Source organism: Mirounga angustirostris, unplaced genomic scaffold (genome assembly GCF_029215605.1).
Source record: "Mirounga angustirostris isolate CCGP_5_RB_7025 unplaced genomic scaffold, mMirAng1.0.hap1 SCAF_1, whole genome shotgun sequence".
Classification (NCBI taxonomy): Eukaryota; Metazoa; Chordata; class Mammalia; order Carnivora; family Phocidae; genus Mirounga; species Mirounga angustirostris.
Window position 1 is genome coordinate 202707050 of NW_026991709.1, and position 25217 is coordinate 202732266.

Below are 25217 nucleotides of genomic sequence, written 5' to 3' on the forward strand. Positions count from 1 at the left end.
GTGGCTCAGGGAGGTCGGGGTTAGCTTGGCACTGGGAGAACGCCAGCCCTCCAGTTAACCTCGTGCTTCAGGTCATATGGTGGCAGGACCCTGGGTTAGTTTGCTTCCATCTCCCTGCCCCTACCCACCCAGGTCCTTGTGCCTCACTGCCACCCTTTCAAGGCTGCACTTCCAAATCCTTACTTCATCACTGTTTATGCCTTCAACAGACAGTGATCTACAGAAATGTCACCACGAGACAAAGTCTTCCATGTTCATACACATATTCCCTGTGCCTCAGTGCTCTTCATCCTGGGTGCAGATCCACGTGTCCATCTGGTGCCACGTTCCCTCCTCCTGAAGGACTTCCAGAACCTTCCTTGCAGTGCAGATCTACTGCAGAGATGATCTCAGCCTTTTTCTGCCTGAACAAGTTTTTGTTTCACCTTCTCCTTCACTCGATAAGGAACTGTAGGTTAGCATTCATTGCTCTTGCCTCAGTCTTTTACAGATGTCCTTCCATGGTCTCCAGGCTTGTTTCTGATACTTGGTCTTGTGAGTTATCTTTGCTCCTTGGTTCTCATAGCATGTCAGTCAGCGGTCATACTGATTTGCTTACGGTGTGCTGTGACATGGTTCTTTGTTTTCCTGCTGGAGCTTCTGGAATCTATGGAATTATTGTGTTCCTCACATTTGGGCCATTATTTCCTCAGATACGAAGCTCTTGGGATTCCAGTTATGCATATGTTGGAACTCTTGGTACCATTGTCCCATGGTTCACCGAGACTGTGTTCATTTTCCTGTAGACTTTTTTCTGTGTATGATTCATTTTGGATAGTTTTTGGTAGTTTGTCATCAGATTCATAACCTTTTCTTCCACATAGTCTAATATTAATCCCACTTCGTGAGTTTTTCTTTCCAGATATTTCATTTCTGAGCTCCAGAAGTGCCATGTGGCTCTCTCCTCATACCTCATATTTCTCTTCTCACCAGTTCAAGTTTCTTTTAAACCCTTGAACATTTTTCAGATGTAATGGTTACTCTAAAGTGAAGCCCTTGTCTGTCAGTTCCATTGTCTTTGTCCTTTGTGAGTTGATTTTCATTGGCTGAATTTTCTCCTGGGTTGAGTGGGGGGTCACATTTTCCTATAACTTCACATGTCTGGAGGTTTTTGGTTTTGGATACTGAGTGTTGTGAATTCCATGGGGTCATGTGCTGGATTTCGTTGTCCTTCTTAAAGTGTGTTGGTTCTGCTGCTGGCTGCTGGCGGGCAGTTTGGTTAGTGGTGGGTCAGCTGATCCTGCGGAAGCTTGTTTCTGAGATTTTCTAGTAAAGGGAACTGAGTGAAGCCTTTACTTGAGGGCTAGATTAGCTCCACTGCCGAGTGGGGTACAGTGAGAACTCCCTTGGACTGGCAACGCATAATGGCCTCTCGTAGGCCATATCCTCTGGCTTGGGGCCCTGCCTCTGGGGAGTGCCCGTGAGCCTTCAAGGGGAGCAGCTCAGGGCCCTGTGCAGGCTCTAGGAGAGGCTTCTGCACTGCCCCCTCCTCCATGGGCCTTTGCCCACACATCCAGCCCCTTCAGCCTCCCCAGCCCGTGATCTGCAAAGTTTCTTGAGGCACTGAGCTGGGCGGTCAGAGGCTGCCACAGGGGCCTACGGCATTTGGGGGTCCCCTCGGCCTGCCTGCCCCACCCTGAACCTGACTCAGAGGGAAGATTAAGAATTGGTGAATTTGGGGCACCTGGGTGGCTCAGTCGTTAAGTGTCTGACTTCGGCTCGGGTCATGATCCCAGGGTCCTGGGATCGAGCCCCGCATCAGGCTCCCTGCTTGGTGGGGAGCCTGCTTCTCCCTCTCCCTCTGCGCACCCCCTCCTCATGTTCTCTCTCTCTCTCAAATAAATAAAAATCTTAAAAAAAAAAAAAAGAATTGGTGAATTATGCAGCCAGCTTTATTCCAGTAGGTTCTTGGAGGTGACAGACTTGATGCGTTTTGAGTCATTCAAATTAAACATATTTGCTTTACAGTAAATAGCTGAGAACTTTTGTTTAGAAAAATAAAAACCTTACTTTGATCTAAAAACAGATTTCCATTGCAGGTAGCAACCCCCTCCAACAAAACCGTGTGTGTCAAAGGCCACTTTAGTGGATGTTGGACACACACAAGTGGTTTCAGTACATTTTAGAACTCTTTAGAGATTTCTCTTTTCTTAAACCTTCTTGTAACAATTTTGTTATGCTTCATTGAAATGTTCCGGGGCCTCTGAGCTGGGAGTTTGTGGCAGGTGGGGTGGTCACATGCCAGTGTGCAGGACACTCCAAATCAGATTCCTGCAGCCCTTGGAGAGGCGACCCACCTGGCGCCTGTGGTTCCTCCTGGAAATCTTAGGGGGGTGGGGCACAGTGGTGAGCAGGTGCCCCATGTAGAAGAGTCTGCACAAAAGGTCAAGGTAGGTGCACCTGGGTGGCTCAGTCATTAAGTGTCTGCCTTCGGCTCGGGTTAGGGTCCTGCATTGGGCTCTCTGCTCCGCGGGGGGCCTGCTTCTCCCTCTCCCACTCCCCCTGCTTGTGTTCCCTCTCTCCCTGTCTCTCACTCTCTGTCAAATAAATAAGATCTTAAAAAAAAAAAAGTCGGGCGCCTGGGTGGCTCAGTTGGTTAAGCGACTGCCTTCGGCTCAGGTCATAATCCTGGAGTCCCGGGATCGAGTCCCGCATCGGGCTCCCTGCTCGGCGGGGAGTCTGCTTCTCCCTCTGACCCTCCTCCCTCTCATGCTCTCTGTCTCTCATTCTCTCTGTCTCATAAATAAATAAAATCTTAAAAAAAAAAAAAAAAAAGTCAAGGTAGTCTGCCCTGGGGTGGAGGAGCTGATGGGCAAGAGCCGCAGCTGACTCAGGCAGCCTCATTAACCCAGATTACCAAGGGTGGGCCCTACTGGGCCTGTAAATGTGGCTATGACTGTGACCGGCTGCCCACTGTTGGGTGGTGTGGCCCGTGACCTGAGTGCCGTTAGAACACACCTTGTCATCCAGTGAGTGTGAGGGCACTAAGGGCTGCTTCTCCCTTTGTTCTAATGTCCTACCAGGTGGGGCCCCTTTCCCCCTGCCTGCACAGGGCTGGCGGAACTTACTTGGGTCTGGTCCTGATGCCTGTTTTTGTTAGTGGCTCTAGACGGGGCCTGTGGGGAGTCATCCAGGTATGCATGTGATAGTAACAAGTGAATTGCTCTGCTGTTGACAAGAAGAGCCTGGTTCTTCTGCTGGAGGGAGGAGACCCCATGAGAACCAGGGGCCTGGTTTTGTGATGATAGCCAGGCTGCTTGGGGACATGGCCTTGGCATTGTTGAGAAGGCCTGGGTTTTTAGGCCTCTCTGCCAGCTTCTCCAATGGGTAAAGTCACCACTGTTGGGGAATGAGTGATTGCAGGAAAGGAGTCCTCTAGATAATTTGCTTGGCAGCTACCACGCCAGTTAAACGCTTCACTAAGTGGCTCACAGGGAGCATGTGGTCCAGGGGGAGGGTGGCCCACCACGCCAGCTGGTGTGGGTGCTGGTTGTTGTCTGCCAGGCACTGCTGGGGCTGCCCTGGTGGAGTTCCTTCTGGGGAGATGCGCCCTTTTGGATTCCTCCCCATTATTACTCTAAATCCAGACTTGTATCATCACCATTGTCATGTCCCCTGTCCCCCAAGCTCCTCCCCCAACACAGGCCTTGCCCTGTGTTGATAGACACGCAAGGCACTAGAGGTAGCCCTAGGCTGGCTCCTACATGGGGGCCTGGGCTAACAGACGTGGGGGTGCAAGAAGCAAGCCCCAGGTGCTCTCTGCCACTGTGGCGTCCCGTGTGTCTGCTCTGGGCTTTGTACCTGCTGTTCCCTCTGCTGGGAGCAGCCTGCCTTCCTGTCTTTGATGATCAGGTGAGGTCGGTAGAGAGTTCCAGAGGACTGCTTTGCCTTAGCATTGCCTTTGCTGTGGTGTTCTTGTATCTTCTGCTGTTTCCTTCCATCTACTCTATATCCTGCACTGAAAATGGTTAACAGACCGGAATATCTCCTCTGGGTGTTCAGGAATCCTCTGTGTTCAGGTGATGTTGCTCAAAGCCCAGGAGTCTTCAGAGAAAGACCCTCTGTGAGCCTGAGGGCAGGTCACAGCTGTCATGGAGGTGTGTGGATGGCCCATGGAACTTACCTGCTTTAGGCGTAGGGTCTGTGAGTGTAAATACACCACCCTAGACGTCTAGTTGCCTCCGGCAGCCTGCAGCCACTGCCCGCTCCCACCCATGGCCCAGGCACTCTCTGATCTGCTTTCTGTCTCTTTAGTTTTGCCTTTCCTGGAAATTTACATGAACAGAATCATCGGATGCAGGATGTCCTATGTTGAGGTACTCTTACTTAGAGGCTTTGAGGTTTGTCCATGTTGTGTCCATCAGGAGTTCGTTCCCTTTTATTTCTGGGTAGTATTCTTTTGTTATTTAGTCCACCAATTGATGGGTATTTGGGTTGTTGCTACTTTTTGGATACTAAGAGTAATTCTGCTGTGCACATTTCTATATACGTTTTTGTGTAGACCTATATTTTCATTTCTCTTGGGTCTGTCCCTTGGAGTGGAAATGCTGGGTCATATGGTAACTGTGTTTAACCTTTTTTAGAAACTACCAGATCGTTTTTCACAGTGGCTTTGCCGTGTGCATTCCCACCAGCGTGTTGGGTATTGTCCTTTTCGTTTTAGCTGTCCTGATAGGTTCATGGTATCTCCCTGCGAAACCTGCACTTCACTGATGACTAGTGGCTTCATACGTGCTCATTGGCCGCCTGCAGGTTTTCTTTTTGTTCTCTATCTTTAACCCAGTTCCAAGCAAAGGCCTCTTAAATGTTGTATCTCCAAGGGCCTAGCTGGTCCGGGGACCCTACAAGTGCTGTGTTTCTCATTCTCTGAACATCAGCCCCAGGGGTGGGGGGTGACGGGCAAGGTCAGGTTGTGGCTTATAGGATGGGTCAGCTGGTCCTGAGCCTGCTTTGGGGAAAGCCTGGCGTCTGTCTTCAAAGCACGGCGACCCTCCAAAGCAGGGGTTGGTTTCCGGTCCTGGAGCAGGACAGGGGGCTGGAGGATGTCCCATATCTGACAGCCTGGCAGTGAGAGGTGATGTGCTTTGGAAATGTAGGGTGGTTTCTAGGGTGTCAGATCCTATGGGAGTAAGTGCTGGTGCTTGGTGTGATCTCTCAGGACATTTGGAAATTCTGCTGCCCCAAGTTCACTGACAAACTGCTCCAGTGACAGTCCTTGAGATTTGGCAAAAGAGAGGGCTCTTGGTAAACAAAGTGTGTGGGAGGGTGGTGGGGGGGAGTACATGTACGGCTTGTGTGGTCCCAGCTGCTGAGCCATGTCTGCCTCATACAACTACAACCCTCAGCCCAGCAGCTGATGGACCCATGCACCCCGAGAGGCCAACCTGCCTGTTGGTTGGTTCTTCCCGTGATTCTAGAGAGCTACTTCACCCACCCAGGGCCTGTGGTGGGCCTGACAGTCTGGGTGGGGAGCAGACAGGTAGTCAGTCCAGACACCTGGTGTCTGGGGCCAGCTGGGAGGGTCTCCTCTCACTGCCGGTGGGGCTGGGGTGCAGGCCCGAGGGGCAAGCTTGGATGGAGATGCGAGAGCCCAGGCGTCTGGAGAAGGCTGGGGAGGATAGTGGGCACAGAAGCGAGGAGGGTTTGGGGACTGAGAGGGAAGGGGTTGTGGTGACAAACTAGGGCCACGCTGTGGGGTGATATGTGCTGTACAGAAGGTGAGTGCTTGGGCCCAAGATGGGTGAGAAAGAGAGGTGCGACCCTCCATCTGGATCCGTGTTCTTTCTAAAATTCTGACAGAAGGCTGATCTCTGAATAGCTGAAGCTTAAAGTATTTTGAGTTTTTAAGTATATTTTTTTCTTGTGACATTTGGAAATTCCGCCACCCCAAGCTCAGTGACAAACTGCTCTGAAGTTGTGACGTGGGAGCTGAGCAGGCCTTGGGCCCTGTCCTGGCAGGGTGTTTGGAGTGGGGGGGCATCACCTCGTTAGCCTGCCTTCTGGCCAGCGGTGCTCATCCATTGCGATTCCCTTCTGAGGGGGTGTCTCTGAAGCAGGGTGGTCTGGGCTGATGTTGGTTTGGGGGTAACAGTGAGGGGCTGCCCATTGCCTGTGTCTCCACTCTTACCTCTTATATACCTGCCATTCAGGAACTCCTACTGATGCTTCAGAATTCTGCTCCAGTGATCTTTCCTGTAATTATCAGACGTGTGTGTGTTTTCTCTCGTGTCTGCTGAAAACACTGTCCTTACCCTACTCTTTCTATACCTGGGAAGTAAGTCTTTGGATTTCGAGATATCTTTATTGACATTTTCCCATTTTGCTTTTTTGCAGGAGTCTGTTTCACTGAGACCATCAATCCGATTTCAAGGAAGTCAAGGGGTGAGTCTTTTTTGTCTTAAGCGTGTCTGGAACTGTGACAGGGTGCGCTCTGGCCTGTTGTGGCATGCTGGGCACAGAAGCAGGCTGGGGACAGCATTTTGGTCCCATCTCTGTGTGTGTCAGGCCAGGCGCTGTGCCGGGCTAAGGTCTGCCAGGTTGGTCCCATGACCGGGGCCACACCAAGAGGCTCTCTGGGGTGAATGCAGCTTTTCTGTCCAGCAGTCCCTCAGAGTCTCCCCTTCCTTCCTATAGCCAATGCATAGCTGACTCCCAGGCCCCCTAGTCTCTGTTCTGATATGATCTCTGCACTGATTCAAAACTGAGGTGTCCCAGGGGCCAAGTAGGCCTGGAGCCGTGGCCTCCCCAGGAGCTGGTTTGTTGGTACACCTGGGACCATGGGTGTCTGATTTTAGTACTGGGCTGCTGATGGCGGGAGGGGGTTGTTATAGAAACTGAGCACTCCGTGTTTTCTGAAACGTATTTATTTTATTCTAAATGATCATCTTATAGAAAAATTGGGAGAATAAAAAAAAAAAGTGGGACGAGTTGTCCACAATTCTTGCCCCCCAAGGCTTAGGACCCCCCTGTATCCCTCACCCACTACACATGCCTTGGAACATTTCAGTTTTTTTTCTGGTCTTTATTGCAAGTATTTTTTTTTTTTTTTTTTTTAATCTTAAGTGTTGCCACAAGTGTCTGAGTCAGTTTCCACCTGACAGCTGGCCGGCTGCCTCTTTATGGAGGAGGTCTGTGGGTTTCACCCCTGCCAGTGTGTTCTAGAGAGACAGGGCCTCTAGAAGATCCATGTGTCTGTGTGTGCAGATGCAGAGATACCAAGAGATACATTGCAAGGCATTGGCTCCTACAGTTGTGGGGCTGGTGAGGCTGAAGTCCATCCATGGAGCAGGCAGGAATGGGCACTGTGGTCCACAGGCGAGCTAGGGAAACCTCAGTTTCCCTCTTAAGGCCTTCAGCTGATCGGATGAGGCCCACTCAGACCATCGAGGGTCATTCTCTTAAAGTCAGCTGGTCGTGGATGTCACCACATCTACAGAATACCTTCATCCAGATTAGCATTCATGGCATCACTTGGGGCTGTGGCCTGGCCAGGTGCACATGTGAACTGAACTGACCATCATACCAAGACCTGTCAAGGTCATCAAGACCCCCTGAAAGGCCCCAGAGTCCCTGCTTCCCCAGTGCCTCCTCAGGGACATCGCACCTCCATCCGGCCCCTTCGGAGTCTTGTGGCAGCCTTCCCTTTATTTTCCCTGGGACATTGCCCCAAGGGCAGAGGTCAGTGTTGGGGGCAGGGTTCCCTGGGCTTGCTGCCAGACTGGCCTCATGTCGCCCTCTGGTGGCCAATGGTCACGCTGTGCCCTCAGCAGTCAGGGAAAGAAGAGGAAGTGGATCCATGGAAGGGGCCACTGAGATTAGTGGCTTATGTAGTGAGCAACATTTTCTGGTCAGCAAGACACCACACGACCACTCACAAAAGGCACAGAAGCGCCACGAGGTTCTCCTGGGCCGTGCCTTGTGTTGCCCAAATTTCTGTGCAAAGCCTCAGAGCCACGTCCGTTCAACTTAGGGGTTCTACCACCTTAGATTTAGAGTCATGTTTTACCCACTTTTCCTTCTGTCTGGATTTTCTCATGCGTAACAGAGTTTTAGAAAGTTCTGAGCGTACAGAGGCCCTGTGCCGCAGCTCTGGGCAAGCCAGACCACGATTCTTCACCAGGAGTCTATTCCCTGTGTGAGCCTGTGTGAGGGCTGGAGGGTGCCAAGTGGCGAGGAGGAGTGCTATTCTTTCCCTGCTTGCTGTGAAGGGTCAGGCACTAGGTCTACCCTCTGTGTCCTCTGGACCTTGTCCTTCTCCTCCTGGGCATTGATGGGATGCATCCCCTCCCCCCTGCCAGTTGTGAGGGGCCTGGCCTGGTGCTAGGCACATAGCGGGCCGCATCTGCATAGTCGCCCTGCTGCCGGAGGAGGCAGGGCACCTGGGCTCTTGCCTCCCACTTCTCCTGGTCCCTCAGCTCCTTGTGCATAGCTGAGGTTGGGAGATGGAGCCAGTGAGGTAGGCTGGACAGAGCAAGGAGCAGGCAGGAGGTCAGTGGGGTGGGGCTGGGCAGGCTCATCCAGTGTTCATGGGGAATGGTCTAATTCCATGTTTGGCTCTTGGGGACCCTCTTTCCCAGAGGCCCATGAAGCTGACAGACTGAAGATTGAGACCCCATCAGTAGGCTCCTGAGCTCAGGGACCTTGGCCAATTCTTTTCACCATCCCTCAGCCTCCTCGCCCAGGAGATCGGCTCTCTGCCTCAGGGGTCGTGTGTGTGTGTGTGTGTGTGTTCATGAGGTCTTAGGAGAACCAGTGTCCTCCTTGCAGCCCAGAATGAGCTCACTCAGCTCCTCGTGTGCGTCCCCCTCGGTGCGCACAGCCAGCATCGGGCTTCAACATTGAGCACTGCCTGGGTGGGAGTCCCATCTGGCCTGGTCACCTGCTTATGCTTGCAAGCACCATGAGAACCCGGCCTGCCCAAGGAGGTTGTGGTGTGCAGCCGGGCCCTGGTGTTGGCTGCTTCCTTGGCGTGACAAACGGCATTTGCCAGGGTGCCCGGAGAGCCTGGCCCACCGGTGGTAGCATGTTGGGCCTCTGGGGGGTCATGTGCCAGAGCAAGATGTTCATCTTTGTTTCATTTGCCAAGTACATGTTTGTGTTTGCATTCTCTGCCTTCTCTCGAACACTGAGCTGGCTGACCTGGGCCCCTGTGCTGCTGGGGGTCACTTTTAAGTTGTTAACCTCTGACAGCTGGTGAAGTCTGCCTCCAGAGGGGAAGAGAAACCCCCACCTGGCCAGCCCCACCCTGAAACTCTTCAGTTGATGAAAAAAGAGAAGAGGGTTGGTATCCAAGGCTGTTAAGGGTCTCGGCATTTCCCTGTGCTGCGGCAGGAGCCTGAACTGCACTTTCTAGAATGAGGTTTGGCAGCTCTGGTCAGAGGCGTTTGGCCAGTTTCTGTCTGTGTGTCTAGGAGCCATCTCTGCAGGAGCAGTTAAGGGCATACACAAGATTGAGCCACTAGCTGCTTATTGCTGCGTCATTTGTAACGGACAGTTTGGAAACACTAAAAACTCTCTAAAATGGGGGGTTTTGGAGTTGGGAGCCAACTGTGTGCCAGGGTTGACTGGAGTGCGGGGGGCTGTGCGCTCCCTCTCCTGAGCTTGCTGGGCGGGTGAGAGCATGAGGGCGGCGCCTGGAATGCAGGCAGGTGCTTAGCGTGCGCCCTGAGCCTGGGGTTGAGGGAGTGCCCCTGGGCGGCAGAGGTTGCTTTCTCTTGGAAGTCAAGTTCAGCAATGGTAGTTCTCTGTACCCAGAATATGTTTTATTCTGAAGCTTCCCCGGGAAGTGACAATAACTAAGAAAACAAGTGTTGCCTGAAAACTCTTCTGGCCAGAGAGAAGACCCTGGTCAGTTGGCGTTTGGGTTCCTGTACGTGCCCGTTGACCTCATTCTTACCTGAATGGAATATCAAGTGCTTTCCCCACCAGTTTTTGCCCCCAGGACTTGCTGTGTCTTTTCATAGCCCCCACCTACACCACAGACCCGGGGAGGAGGGGGGCAGGCAGGCCCGGCTTGGGCCAGATTTCAAAGGATAGGGCTGTGGCAGGAGCCTCTGCCCCCTCGCAGGCCTCAGAGGCACTCAGGGCCACCCAGGAAGGACAGACCTGTTTGCTGCTCTAGCTCTGCGCACACAGATGCTCGATTAGGTTTATAGTGACCTAACCCGGAGTCAGGACTGACATCAGATGCACCCAAACCTGCGTGCTCAGGCCAGCTGAGGGCCACATGGTGGCCCCCGTGGGACAGCTGAGACTTGGTCCAGAAGGCACATGCTCTGGCTGATCAGGGCTGTTTCGGGCCACATCCTGGAACATGTGCCAAGCTCTTCACTGAGCCAGAGAAAGCCATGTGTTCCTGGGCTGTTCATGCCCAGCTGGCTGATTTCCCTGCCTGATTCCCAGTGACTGGTAACCAATAACCAGCGTCATTTGGGAGCGGCAAAGCAGCCTGCTAACAGGAGGATTCCACAGGCCATGGTAGTGCTAGGGAGGGAGCCGGGACTGAGAGAATGGGCCACACCAGGCTCCCAGCAAACCTCCCCTCTTACTTCCCTCCCTCCCTGACTCGTGTACTCCCCACTTTGTCCTGAAGGATACCGGAAACCTCTGTGTGTGTCCTCCCCTGTCACGAGTAGCATCTCGTTCTCCTGTGCATTAGTTTCAAGCCCAGGGTTTCTCACCATCCTGTGGCTCCAGTAGCTACACAAACCCACCTCTGGGCTCTGCGCTGGGACCCCCACTTGCAGAATAAATTTTGAAAGTGGGCATATGCACCTGTGTGGAAAAGGTTTAGATGGGGTAAAAGGGTCACAGTGCAGAATCCCCCACAGCCCCCACCTAGAGAGAAGCACAGTTGCTTTGGGACTCAGACCTGACCTCCTTCCCTTCTCTTGGGTGACAGCCCAGTCACTGTCCTCTGAGCAGGAAAATGCCACCTGGGGCGGGGCGGGGAGACACATCTCCATCAGAGCCAGGATGGGATGAGGGAGAGGTTCAAGGATGGGGTGGAGAAAGCTCCCCCCGGCCGCCCCCCCCCCCCCCCCCCCGGCAGCGGGTGTCAGGCTCCGCTGGAAGCGGCTTTTGATTTGCTGACTTTGGTGGTGGTGTGTGAGCGTCCTGCTGCATTCTGGGCCACTGCGTCAGTACGTATCTGGCTTTGGATGCATCTCCTGCAGTGACCCTCAGCAGCCCGAGCCTTGGCATCTGAGCAGTGTTTCCAGCTACTTCTGTAATGGAGAACAAAAAGTCACATCCAAGAAGGGATGAGTGTGGGGCGCTTGGGTGGCTCAGTCGGTTAAGTGGCTGCCTTCGGCTCAGGTCATGATCCCAGGGTCCTGGGATGGAGCCCCATATCATGCTCCCTGCTCAACGGGGAGCCTTGCTTCTCCCTCTCCCTCTGCCTGCCACTCTGCCTACTTGTGCTCTCTCTCTCTCTCTGTCAAATAAATAAATAAAATCTTTAAAAAAAAAGGGGGGGGATGAGTGGACAGCACAGGGTGGCCACAAGTGTTGGAAAGGAGATGTTGTGTGCAGACAGGACAAGGCTCAACTGCCATGTCTGGAAGCCACTCTGAGCGAGGTTCTCTCTCACTGTGCACATCCGGGCCTCTCCCGGGGGCAGGGACTGACCATATGCTGGGCAGATCACTCAGTGTTTGGGGGCCAACGCTAGGCCAGGTGGACATGCAGGTTCCCTGTGGGTCCATGCACCAGCCTGAGGGGTGGGGCAGGGAGGCCGTGAAGCTGGGTCAGGAGCAGCGTCCTTTCTTGTGGCCTGAGCCACTGTGTTCTCAGTCTCAGACAGGCTGAACTGCCCTTATTTACTCGTGACAGTGGGGCAGGGGTGGAATTCAACTGGGCCATGTTTGATCTGGTGCTGATGAGGGTTGTTGGTATGCTCACCTCCATTGGAGAGGAAACAGGGCTTGGGCATACTGAGGTGGTTGGGCTGGCAGCCTGGGGATGAGGCCGGAATGCGGCCTGCCTATCCCCTTAACCTCCATTTACCACTTGTGCCCCCCTTGTGTGTCTGTCAGCTGTGATGAGCTCCTGTACCCAAAACCCAGTGATTACTTTATGAGGGGCCACCATGGGGTGACAGGATTCTGGAGGCCCATCCTGTACCCCGAATATGGGCCAGCAACCAGAGCATGGGGTCTTCCTACCAACTCCCTCAACCTAGGGAGGGTTGGTCTGAAATCCTGCAGTGGCCTCTGGGCACAAGGCTGTCCCACCTGTGCTGAGCCCTGTACCTTGGCTGGGACCATTGCTGTCTGTCTGCCAGCCAGGCTGTCCATCCCTTCTGCAGAGGCACTGCCCAAAGTCAGGGTTACATTAACCAAGACATTCATCCTGTGTCACATGTAACCGTGTCATGGTTTGTTGAGGTGAGTGCTGCCCATCTGTGAGCCCCTGAGGGCCTGCAGGGCAGTGAGTGGACATTTAGGTGGAGTCTGTATCCCACAGGGGAGCAAGGGTTGGAGTATCTTGGCTGCTCAGTTTGCCCTGATGGCTCCCGATGCCCATCTTGTCTCATTTCATCTTCACGCATGTCCCAGGCCAGATCTGCCCCATTTGCTGGGCAGGAAACTGGGTCATGACCCAGATCAGGGTAGGATCCCTGTCTCCGGGTGTATGTTAAGCGCTCTGCTCCTCAGACCGAGATGCCATCACTGCTTAGAAAGTGCTAGCACATTCTCATTGTGTCAAGTTGTGGGGATGGTCTGAGGTCCAGTGGATGGGCCATCCCATGGTGCCCGCCCCCATGCCCGTATTGTGGACCTCTCAGTGATGTCTCCCGTTCTCTACACAGCACATCTCCATCCCCCAGCCTGACTGCCCCACAGAGGCACGGACATTCTCCTTCTACCTCTCCAACATTGGCCGTGACAGCCCCCAGGGCAGCTTCGACTGCATCCAGCAATATGTCTCCAGGTGAGGTCCTACCTGGGCCCAGTGCCCCCTTCTTCTTTTTCTTCTTCTTTCTTTTCTTTTTTTTTTTTTGTTTAGTTTATTTATTTAAGTAATCTCTACACCCAACATGGGCCTTGAACTCACGACCACAAGATTGAGAGCCACACGCTGTACGGACTGAGCCAGCCAGGCCACCCCAGTGCCTCCTTCCTTCCTTTACATGAGCCTTGCTGCTGCTTTCAGTGTGTGCGGGGTGTGGGTGCAGGTCCTGGCCTGCTGCCTCTGCCCAGGGGCCTAGGTTGCCTGGTTTCTTCCAGACCAAGATGTGCCATGTAGAAACCATGCTGCTCAAGTTATCACCGACCCCATTTCCCCCCTGGGGATTGGGGGGGGCGGGCACGGGCTCCTAGACTGTCTCTCCTTGTCATCCCAGGAGTTCACCTTGGCTCCTGGCCCCTTATCTTGCAGCCATGGGGATGTTCACCTGGACTGCCTGGGCAGCATCCAGGACAAAATCACGGTATGTGCTACCGACGACTCCTACCAGAAAGCGCGGCAGAGCATGGCACAGGCCGAGGAGGAGACGCGGAGCCGTGCTGCCATTGTCATCAAGGCCGGAGGCCGCTACCTGGGTGAGGAAGAGGCCTGGGACTCCACCTGGTGGGGGGCTCAGGCGCGCTGGGCAGGTGTGGGGTTGGGGAGCGGGAGAGACTCAGGGCCTGTCCTGGCCAGGAGCGGGAGTGATGGGTTAACAGGTGTGGCCCCAAGCAGGGTGAGCCAAGTCGTCGTTGGGTCAGAAAGGAAGGTCCTGTTGCACTGGCTGAGTCAGCTGGGGGCTGTGGCATCTGTTGATTGCCCAGTTTGAATAAGAGCCCCAAGAACTCTAGGAATTCCAAATCCACGGGCCCCTCTCTCCCAGGCTCTCGCCTCGGAGATCTCTGCCCATCAGAGAGATAGACCCACTCTTCGACAGCAGGGCTGCGGTCTGTCCTCCAGCGGCCACCCCTGCCCTCACCTGCCTGGCCGGCTCTTCCCCAAGACTGACATGGCCAGTGGCAAGGTGCAGATGGCGAGACCTACCCTGTGGCAAGTGGCCCGCTGCTGGGTTGGGGCCAGTGAGGGGCCGTCGGGTCGCACCTGGGAAGGAAATGTGTTGACTCCCTGCTGGACGAGAAGGCCCTGGCGGCATATCATCTGCTTGGAAACAGTTTTGGGGAAGTTGAGACACCAACAGCATGAAAAGTGTTTACTTGTAGGAAGCTCCATTCCTGCTTTAGTCTTCCCAGCACCTAGGTCCAGACAAGTTCAAGAGTCATGAGGATTCAAGGCTGGGGGGAAGGGTGTTAGGCCTAAGGGAGGTTCAAAATGGCTTACAGCAAACCAGGACCTTGATGGCTTTTGGGTTTTTTTTCTTTTTTAAGAAAAGGTAGGAGGATTTCAAAGCCCCCCAAAGGAGCACATGATTTCACTGGCTTGGCAGTGAGATTGGCTCTGAATGAAACCCCAGATGTCTGCAGGAGTCCGTGTCGCCAGTGAACGCTGCGTCTGGGTGGACGTGGCCGTGCGTGCTGAGGGAGCCTGTGCTCTGGGCTGTGGCCGTTGCTGGGGACAGAGCCACCCGAGAGCAGTCACCAAAATCCAAAAATGCTTCCCCTGCCTGCTCTCACCTCGAGGTGCAGATGTGGACATGCGTATACATCTCAGTAAATATCTGGTCCTTCGGCCTGAAACTTGGTCAGAAATGTGGCTTCTGCCACTTTGGGTACAGCAAGAGTTTTGCAGTGGTTTTGGTTCTGGTGGAAGCACTTGTCACCTGGCCTCTGAAGACAGACATGCTTGTCCCACTGTGTCAGGCCTCTCCCTGACCCTGCGTTGGCCCATCAGCTGGGTCCTCTGGGGACGAAGCCTGGCCCTGAGGATTCTGACAGCACTTCTTCCTGTGTTAATTTGACAAACGAGCTTTAAGGGATGAGAGCAAAAAAAATCCCCCTAGAGAGCTTTCTGGCCCAAGGTCATGAAGCGTGTGCTGCCCTCCCTCGGCCGTGCGTGTTCTCTCAGCGGCAGTGCTGCTATCCAGGGGGTAGTTAACAGTTTCTGAGTGGAGGCCCCTCCCTCCAGAGCAGAGCTGGAGTCTGTTTGCTCTAGAAGGGTGGGGGATCGGGCTGTTGCCGCTGGGACTCTGAGCACAGCCATGTCTGCCCAAGAAGCGCTCGGCAGGGCTGCAGCTGGGGAGCTGCTCCTACCCTGGGGTCTCCAGAGAAGCTGCCCAAGCAGCCTGATGCCTTTGTTCACTCCTTTTTCATGAAAGAGAATGGGGGATCCTGTGGGGCCAGCACAGTGCTGTGATGTGTAGGCTCTGGGGGCATCTGCCTCTGGCCATTCAGGAACCCCCCTCTTTTTACCATCAGCCCCCTCTCCCTGTAGTGGTCGGGCTGCCCATGATGAAGTCCGTTCTGTTTCCTGCAGCTCCTGCTTCTGACACTGGGGGCCCTGCAAGCGCCTGATGAGCTGTGTGTGGTCAGCAGGTGGTGCTCTCAGCTGTCCTGGGTCCCCACTGAGCCGGCCGGGCTGGACAGGGCTTGAACTGAACTGCCTTCCCCTCGGGCTGGTGGCCATCAGTGGGCATCCACGCACTCGCTCAGAACTTGGCATCAGCCCCAGGCAGAGGGGCACAGAGGCCCCCCACCCCCTCACATCCATAATGCCTTTGTTCTTGTTGCAGGCAAGAAGGTTCAGTTTCGGAAACCAGCCCCGGGGGCCACGGACGCTGTGCCCTCCCGGAAGCGGGCGACCCCCATCAACCTGGCAAGTGCCATCAAGAAGAGCAGTGTTGGTGGCACTAGCGGGGGCAGTGGGGTGTCTCAGAGGCCTTTCCGTGACCGGGTGCTGCACCTCCTGGCGCTGAGGCCCTACCGGAAGGCCGAGCTGTTGCTGCGGCTACAGAAGGATGGCCTGGCCCAGGCGGACAAGGATGCGCTGGATGGCCTCCTCCAGCAGGTTCGTGCTTGCCTGGGGCCAGGTTGAGGGTCCGGTCAGCCTCAAGTGGTCTCTGCACAGGGTCTGGACGCAGGGCGGGCTGGGAGGGGCCCTTCCCGGGGTCTCTTCAAGATTCTCAGCCTGCCTCAGAGCCTCGGTCTCCTGGGTTAGGACTGCTTAGGGCTGTCATGGACATCTCCCTCGTCATGGTGCTTGCTGTCCAGTGGCCCTGAGGGTGGCTTAGAGTGAGCTCAGCACCCTCGCCCACACCATCTGCTAACACACAGGCAACAGGCACAGCACAGAGGATCCTAGACTTTAGTTGCCTGATGATTTTAGAATCAAAAGAAGCCTGGGTAACCACAGATGTGAGTTAACAAGAGCTCAGGCTCCTCAGTCAGGTGGGCTTCCCTGCCACACACCAGCCGTGGCCCTGGGCAGGGGGCTTTACTTGTGGACCCTCGGGCTGCCACGTGCGGCCGCAGCTTGCCGGCAGCACCTCTTGAGGGGTGGAAGGGTGAGCTGGAGGGAACGTGATGTCTGCAGATGGAGCCTGCTGTTACAGAACAGCTCAGGCTTCAGAGCAAGAGCTGTGGGCCTGGCTGCTTTCCCTAGGCCCTTCCCTGTCTCCCAAAGCCCATGGAGGGAGCTTGAGGAGCCCTGGGAAGCTGAACAGCTTGTTCTGGCTTTGCCACATCAGCTGGGCCATGCAGATACCTCGGAGCCCTGCCGCGAGGTTCACACGGCTGGCAGTGGACAGTCCCATCCTGCGGAGGAGGCATGGTTGCACCTCTACGGGTTCTGTCTGCCAGCTCACTTGCCCCTCTTGCATCCTGCCTCAGACGCTCTGGGCGCGCAGACAGTGCAAAACTCACATGCTGAGATAATCAGTAGTTGTATCTGAAGATGAGCCACAGGGTTCATTGCCCCTCATCTCACCAGGACCCTGGCCTCGGGGGCTCCACTTGCTAGGAAACTGTGTGGATGTGGCCTTTTTTTTTTTTTTTTTTTTTCTTAAAGAGTGTGTGTGCAAGTGGCGGGGAGGGGGGCAGAGGGAGAGAGAGAATTCTAAGCAGGCTCCACACCCAGCATGGAGCCCGACACGGGGCTCAATCTTACGACCCTGAGATCGTGACGAAATCAAGAGCCGGAAGCCTGACCAACTGAGCCACCAGGCGCCCCTGGATATGGCCTCTTGAGCTACAGTCCCCTACTCAGAGGTTGTGCAGGTGAGGACCAAGCTGTGCAGTTTCTCCCTCTGAGCATATGAGTTGGCTCAAGGCCTATTAGAAGATAGATATGTAGCTACATGGCTCAGAAGTTTTCTTTGGCAGAGGGGCTTGCCAAAGCATCCAGAAAGCTCCAGAACCAGGAATGATGTTCCTAGGGGGTTTGTTTCCTTGGAAAGTCGCAGGTGTCAGCCTTATCCTTGGGAACTCAAGGGAAGCACAGTGGAGGCCCTCCCCCTAGGCTGGAACTCGGAAGAGAGTGAGGCAGGGCTGGCAAAATGCCGGGTCTTTAGACGTGAGCCAGGACTGAAGACACAGGGCTGCCCCTGGACGTGCTGCAGCCCACACTGCTGTCCAGTTAGTGGCCATCAACCCCTACTGTGGCATTCTTGGAAATGCCCTTGCTCCCACCTTTCTCTCTCTCTCTCTTTTTTTAAAGATTTTATTTGTTTATTTGACAGAGAGAGACACAGCGAGAGAGGGAACACAAGCAGGGGAAGTGGGAGTGGGAGAGGGAGAAGCAGGCTTCCCGCCGAGCAGGGAGCCTGATGTGGGGCTCGATCCCAAGACCCTGGGATCATGACCTGAGCCGAAGGCAGACGCTTAATGACTGAGCCACCCAGGCGCCCCTCACCTTCCTCTCTTGCCCTGTTTGTGCCCAGAAGAAAGAAGAAGCACATGAGCCCCTCAAATGCAGAATGTGAAACTTGGCTGACCGAGCACACAGTTACACCTGAGATTTACCCTCTGAGCAATCCTCAAATGCGGCCAGAACACCAGCCTTGGTTTTCCGAAGAGCTAGGGATCTGTTGGTACTGATGTCGTTCTGCCCGGGGTGCCTGCTTTTTTAACTTCTGAGATACTATCGTTGCTCCCAGCCCTTTGCCGGGATCAGAGAGGCACCGTGCTGGGCTCTGGCTTCTCTGGTTGATTCGGATTCAGCAGCCTCCTGTGGGGCAGCTTATCTGGTGTCTGTGGGCAGAATGTCCTCCCCATGTCTACTCTGATTTCTTCTGAATGGCCCCATCTGCTTTGTGCTTCTGTATTTACTACCCAGCGTGTCCTCCCGGCAGCTGTGGGCAGTAGCAGGACCCCAGCAGCTTGAGGAAGGGGAAGGTCTCAGGGGATTCTCTGGGCTGGGCCTTGCGCAGGCTGGTCATTTCCAGCCTCCCCCAGGTGATCAGGGATTCCGATGAGCAGCACAGATGAAACCGCACTCTTCAAAGGCACCTTCTCTCTTCCTTCTGTGAAAACATCCAAGGCAAAGATTTAAAGCATCTGTCTCCGGGGCTGGCGGGGCCTCAGAGAAACCCGGAGGCTCATCCTCTGTGGGTGGGAGTGTTGACGGGTGGGTGGCTCTTCTGGAGAGCATTTTAACAAAACGCATCAAGAGCCATAAAAATGTTCAGAGCCTTTGACCCACTAATCCCACTTCTGGGAAGCTGGCCGAAGGAAGCCATCGCCAGCATGGAAAAACCTGCACACAGCGGTGTCTGTTTATGCTACAGAGAAACTGGAAGTGGCGTCAGCATCCAACAAAGGAGAAGTCTTTGAGTAAATCACAGTGCAGATACTTGGTGGAATATTACTTAGCCATTAAAAAATGCTCCCTGAGGAAACCCTTGTGACCTGGAGTCCTCTTAGAAGCCCGCGATAGTGAAAAACATTAGCTGCCGCGCCAGCTCTCCGCGGCCAACAAAGTGGGGCAGGGCTAGCTGGTTGCTGGGAAGGTGGACGTAGCCTGGCCCCTGGAGGCCCTGGCTCCCCCACCCGCCACCATCTCTGCCACAGGAGTGTCTATCCAAGAGGGGGTGTCAGTCTCTCCAGGCTGCTGTACCAGAATAACAAACTGGGTGGCTTATAAACAACAGATGTTTACTTCTCACGGTTCTGGAGGCTGGGAAGTCCAAGATCAAGGCGCCAGCAGACTGGGTGTTTGGTGAGGGCTCCCTTCCCGGTTCACAGACTGTCTTCTCAGTGGGTTATCATATGGCAGGGGTGGGGAGGGAGCCTTCTGGAGTCTTTCATACAGGGACACTGTTCACATTCATGAGGGCTCCACCCTGATGACCTAATCACCTCCCAAAGGCCCTACCTCCTAATACCGTCGTTTTGGGTGTTGAGATTTAACATGGATTTTGGTAAGACAAAAACATTCAGTCCATAACAGGGGAGGCTGGTGATGGGGTCCTGTGAGTATAGACGGCAGCCCCCTTTGCTTTAGAGCCAACCTGTCTTCCAGCAGCTGTAAGACATGTGTGTCAGGACCTGGTGTTCTGATACTTTTGCATCCCAAGGCTTGTTGCCCCAGTGTGCAGGGGATGGGGGGGGGTGCTGTCCTCTTTCCTCTTGTGTATCTCTGCCCCCCACCCTCCATCAAATGCTTTCAGTAACTTCTGCCTCTCCTGGGCTTCCGGCAAGATGCTCCTATCTCTCTCCTTTTTTTTTTTTTTTTTTGGTCAGAGAGCACAAGAAGGGAGAGGGGCAGAGAGTGAGAAGCAGACTCCCCACTGAGCAGGGAGCCCGATGCAGGGCTTGATCCCAGGACCCTGGGATCGTGACCTGAGCCGAAGGCAGCTGCTTAACTGACTGAGCCGCCCGTGCATCCTGATCCTGTCTCTGTCTTACAGGTGGCCAACGTGAATGCCAAGGACGGCACATGCACGTTGAAGGACTGTGTGTATAAGGATGTGCAAAAGGACTGGCCTGGCTACTCGGAAGGGGACCAGCAGCTGTTGAAGCGGATGCTTGTCCGGTAATGCTGCCTCCCATGCCTGGGCATGTCCCCGCACCCTGGTTCTGGGGCAGATGTCATCCTGAGGATGCCGGGGTGGCCTAGTGTGGTCCCAAAGGTCATAGGGCCCTTGAGCAGGTTGGAAGGATCTGTGGAGGCTCTCTAGCAGTCTTTCCCACTACCTGGGACCCACAGTGCCGAGCCAGCCCACTGTGGCCTCCTACTGGGGGAAAGGTCAGCTCCTGTTGAATGGAGTGGAGGGTGCAAGTCACCCACCCGAACACCAGAATGCCCAGACAGAAGGATTCGGTCAATCCAGCTTGTTCCACACTTCCTTTCCCATCAAGCTCCCTTCCAAAACCTGCGCATCCCCACAGGCTTCGGCTACAGGCCACCTCCTTCTTAAAAAGAACCTCTCAAGAACTTGAAGCAGAGAGAAACAAAGCAAAACAAAACTCCCCACAGCGTGATTAAGTAGCATTAATTAAACACATTCCCTCTCAGATTAATTGGGACCTGAGGTCAGGAGTGGCCTTGGTGGCTCAGGGGAGGAGTGGTTAAGTAGGCCCCTGCCTGGCTCAGGTGAGCAATTAATGATTTCCTTCTCCGCTGATGCCTGACTTGGGAGCACAGGCTGTGAAGTGCCGTTCAGAGCAGGCTGATACACTAATTAGTCTTTAAGTGATTTCTCAGGGACTTGAGTTATTTATGAGGTTGGTTTTGTTTTGTTTTGTTTTGTTTTGTTTTGTTTTGTTTTGAAGTTCAGCTGTTTAAAGCAATAATTGCATGTAGACTTGGGGCTACTCTAGGTGAACCCAGAGTTTCTCCTCAGCCCTGCAGGGCACTCCTCCCCAAGCCAGTACCTGCTTCCGAGCCAGCCTGGGGTCACTGGTCTGGCTGTCCAAAGGTCTTAGGGAGGCTGAGGAGCTGTTCTCAGTAGGAGACCACTCCTACCCCCGTCCCCTCTCTGGCGTCTCCTGTTGCCCCAGCTAAACACGTCCGGTTGGTACTGTCACCTCCTACAGGTGTTTTCATCCATCACACATTTTTGGTCAAAGAGTCTGGTGTTGAAATGGTCAAATTTACCCAACCAAGTGCTTGGAGGTGACGAGGGACACGCAAAGGACACTGCAAGGCTGTTCCTGCCCTCCCTCCCTTCAGAGCCTCTTGTTAGGTAGCTGCTGTTGTCAGACCCCAAGGGCCTTGGCCACACAGAGCTCTCCAGAAGGGGCGTGGCCAAGAGCAAGTAGCCTTGCTGTGTGTGTGTGTGTGTGTGTGTGTGTAGGTGGGGTCGGTAGGAATCTCGGCTCTTGACCTTTTTTTTTTTTTTTTTAAAGATTTTATTTATTTATTTGACAGAGACACAGCGAGAGAGGGAACACAAGCAGGGGGAGTGGGAGAGGGAGAAGCAGGCCTCCCACCAAGCAAGGAGCCCGAGGCGGGGCTCGATCCCAGGACCCTGGGATCATGACCTGAGCCGAAGGCAGACGCTTAACGACTGAGCCACCCAGGCGCCCACGGCTCTGGAGCTTTGTGTAATTCCTGGCTCATATTAATCCCTGCTCCGCTGAGTGAGCTGCCAGGACTTGTGTGAACCCGAGGCACTCGGCCTTCTCCTGGGCAAGCGTGGTGTTCCTCTCTCTGTCTGCACGGGCCAGCTTAGGGATCAGCCGCGCCAGAAACCGCTTGTTACCAGCCGCACCTACTGTCCTTGGAACCTTGAGCCAGTTGGTGTGCAAAGGTCAGGGTCAGCATCCTCAGTGCCTGCAACCACACTGAAGATTACCCCAGCCACCTGTCTGTACAGTTTTTTTTCTTCAATTTAGGTTGTTCCCTCCCTGAAGAAAACCCCATTTATAGCGGTTCTTGAAGCCTTGAAGCAAGAAGGAAAAATAGGGCCTTGGGGTATTTCTGCCTGTGGGGACCAGTATCACCCCAGAAGTTGGGCCGCCTCCTTTTCCTACAGCTTGTTCAAAATTCATACCAGAGTTAAGCATGCTGAAAGCTTGCTTGGGCCCCTGAGGCTCTGCTCTACATGGACACTCACTTACAGCATCATTTTGATTCTTCCTCAGTGTTTCTGTTCCCCGTGTGTGTAGCTGCTGGGGCCCATCCTGTCCCAGGTGTTCCAGTGCACGATGAGGCCTCGGCAGCCGTGCCCAGCCCTGTGGTCACTCCCCTTGTGTCTTTTTTTTGTGCCAATACCATACTGTGTTGATTCTTATGGCTTTATAGTGTATCTTGAAATCTGGGATTGTGATGCCTCCAGCCTTGTTCTTTCTCACAATTCAGTGGTGTTAATTACATTCACAGTGTTGTACGACTGCTACTTCTACTAGGTCCAGAACGTGTACCCCAAAATGGAACCCCGCATTAGCAGATACTCCCCATTTCCCCCCTGGCAACCACTGATCTTTCTGTCTCTATGGATTTCCCTGTTCTGGACGTTTCGTATCAATGGGCTGTTACAACATGTGGCCTTTGGTGAGTTGCTTCTCTCACTCAGTGTACGGTGTATGGTTAAGGTTCATGTAGGTTGTAACATGTATCAGAGCTTCGTTCCTTTTTGTGGCTCAGTAATCTGTCGTGTGTGGATATACACCACGTTTGTTCATCCACTCACGTGTTGATGGTCATTTCCACCTTTTGGTGATTGTGGATAGTGCTCCTGTGAACATTTGTGTACAAGATTTCTGTGGACATAGATTCTCAGTTTTCTCAAGTACAGAAGGAGGACTGGAGTTGAGGTTTTTGGAAAAGTGCCAAACTTTTCCCCACAACAGCTCCACCATTTTATATTTCCCCTCCCAGCAACACATTAAAAGGTTTTCTAGTTTTCCCACTTTCTCACCAATAGTTATTATTTTCCGTTCTTGTTTTGTTTTATTCTAGACCTCTCAGTGGGTGTGAGGTAAATATCTCATTGTGGTTTTGGTTTGCATTTTCCTGATGACTAATAACGTTGAGTACTTTTTCATGTGCTTATTGGCCATTTGTGTATCATCTTTGGAGAAATGTCTATTCAAGTCCTTTGTGTTCTGTGGATATTAAGCCTGGTGTTTCTGTTGTGGATTTAAAGTTTTCATCTGCTTATAGAGTCTCTCTTCCCTTTCAAATGCATTCTCTTGTTTCTTTTGGACTCTGACATTTGTTACCTGGAGGCCTAGGTGCAGCTCTTCAAGGCTTTCCTGAGTGGCTCCGTTTCCTCAGGAGGGCTGCCTAGGTTTCTCTGAACCTCCCCATGGACCCCTCTGTTTCCTCAGTCTCCTGAGGCCACACCTCTGTCCATCCCATTGTCCAGGTGTGTCTTGAGCAGCCTCCTGGCCTCCTAGAGAAGGCTGGGCTCCTTCACTCATGGCCACACTGTGGGCTCCTTCCCCACAGCCCCAGAGCAGAGCAGGGACAGCCCTGCAGGAGCCCCTTCTCTGAGGTCTCTGAGAGTCTGAGCCCAGGCCCGTGGGGTTCTATGGCTTGGGGCCCCATTTTCTTGGATCCTATGAGATAGTCACTGCTTCTGCTTTCAGCATTGGATCGTGCTGCTCTCTTTTCCCGTTCTTCTTCATGCCTGTTCAGTGGAGGCTGGAAAGAGAGCAGATGTCAATGCCTGTGGTTGCTTCCGTGTGGCTGGACAGCAAATTTGAGGTACCCGTCTTGGCCGTGGGGACTCTGGGCCCCTGGTGAGTGCTTGCACGTTGCAAGCACTTTTCTTGGGGCTCTCCTCGCATTTGGGGCCACCACGGAGGGGACAGTAGCAGCGGTCTGTCATGTGGTCGTCAGTTAAGGAGGTCTGCTCGGCTCGTCACTGGTTAAGAGCAGTGCAGACGCGGTCCCTGTAGCCTCAGACCCCGGCAGGGCACAGAGGGCCCGTGGCACCACGCTTGGCACCGGGCTGGCTGCTGGGTTCCCGTGAGACTCACAGCCTCTGGGAATGAGAGGGGATCAGAGAGGGCCCTCAAGCCAGGGTCGCTAGTGGGGCCTCCATTTGCCCTTCTGAGTGTTGGGGTGTCTCTTCCCTTGTCCCTGGCTGCATCGTTATGCTCAGGTACTGGTAGGCCGGTGGCTGCCCCTATTATCCTTGAGGATATATTGTCATGTTGGCTCCTGGGAAGGTCGTTCCTGAATCCGGGAGGCCTTCCTGTCATGCTAGGGCATCTCAGTCCCCTTCAGCATTTTCTAAAGTCCCTGCAGTAAGCATTATTAGGATGAATGATTGTTTGTTTGGTTTTTTTTTTTAAAGATTTTATTTATTTGAAAGAGTTAGCGAGAGCAGGAACACAAGCAGGGGTAGTGGGAGAGGGAGAAGCAGGCTTCCCGCTGAGCAGGGAGCCCGACGTGGGGCTTGATCCCAGGACCCTGGGATCATGACCTGAGCCGAAGGCAGACGCTTAACGACTGAGCCACCCAGGTGCCCCTGAATGATTGTTTTTAAAAGGAGGGGCCAGTGCCCCAGTGTACCCAGCTCCCACAGGGACACAGCATGAAGCTTGAATATCCAGTCAGTTTTACTTGGGCTTCTGGTTTCCACAGTAATGGGTGTCTAGATGAGTGGGTGGTCCACCGAGCTTTCTCTGGGCACACAGGACACCAAGTGGGCAGTCCTCTGGGCTGTGGATGAGCCTGGGGTGGGATGTGTTTGGGCTGCTCTCTGCCTGCCATGCCCCGAGGTACCCAGTGTACTCGACCCTGTTCTGGTTCGTCGGGATGGCAGGGCCCGCCCTGACTCACTGGGTGTAGGCGGGACAGTGTGGCGTCAGTGGGAAGGCAGGTGGGCCTGGACATGCCCCCCAGGTTGTGGAGCCGTACAGCTACCCCACCTCTCCTTCGTAGGAAGCTGTGCCAACCGCAGAGTGCCGTTGGGCTCCCTGGAGACCCTGCTGCCACCAGTCCTCCCAGGGAACATGGAAACTCGGCCTCACCCCCTCAGGTAGGAGCGGTGGGCAAGGATGTGACAATGTGCAGAGGCCGTGGTGGCGGCAGTGGTGGGGGAGGAAGGCGGGATAGGGGCCAGCGGGCCAGGCCTGAGCTCAGTGTTTGGGCAGCCCATGGGGCCCTTGGTTCAGAGCCAGGTATTTTCTTCATTGAGTGAGCAACTGCCGGGCTTTCCCCAGACTGGGGACCTGGGCCTGGGCCCTCGGTGCAGTTCCCTCGAATGCTTGTGGGTGGTGTGTCGAGGGGAGGGCAGGCTCCCGGATTGCCCTGAGCCCTGTGCTCTGTGTACAGCAGGCGTGGCAGGTGCACTCGCCTCCCAGGGCTGACATGAAGTTTCCGTAAAATCACGCGGGCTGGCTGCAGGCACAGGGCCCTGGGAGTGGTGGCCATTGCCGATT

General features: G+C 54.2%; 1 protein-coding gene across 5 annotated transcripts in view; it reads left to right on the forward strand.

Annotated features, from left to right (window-relative positions):
* ISYNA1 (inositol-3-phosphate synthase 1) overlaps positions 1 to 25217 on the forward strand; it is a 77255-nt gene that overhangs the window by 36413 nt on the left and 15625 nt on the right. For 4 of the 5 annotated variants that reach the window (XM_064597657.1, XM_045862691.3, XM_064597650.1 and 1 more), the window contains exons 2-7: positions 6373 to 6420; positions 12851 to 12972; positions 13420 to 13583; positions 15674 to 15948; positions 19787 to 19911; positions 24718 to 24814. In XM_064597657.1, the coding sequence (XP_064453727.1) occupies positions 6373 to 6420; positions 12851 to 12972; positions 13420 to 13583; positions 15674 to 15948; positions 19787 to 19911; positions 24718 to 24814 (831 nt within the window). Of the gene's footprint in view, positions 1 to 6372; positions 6421 to 12850; positions 12973 to 13384; positions 13584 to 15673; positions 15949 to 19786; positions 19912 to 24717; positions 24815 to 25217 lie in introns of those variants that run through there. The other variant, XM_064597664.1, reaches the window with a different exon arrangement.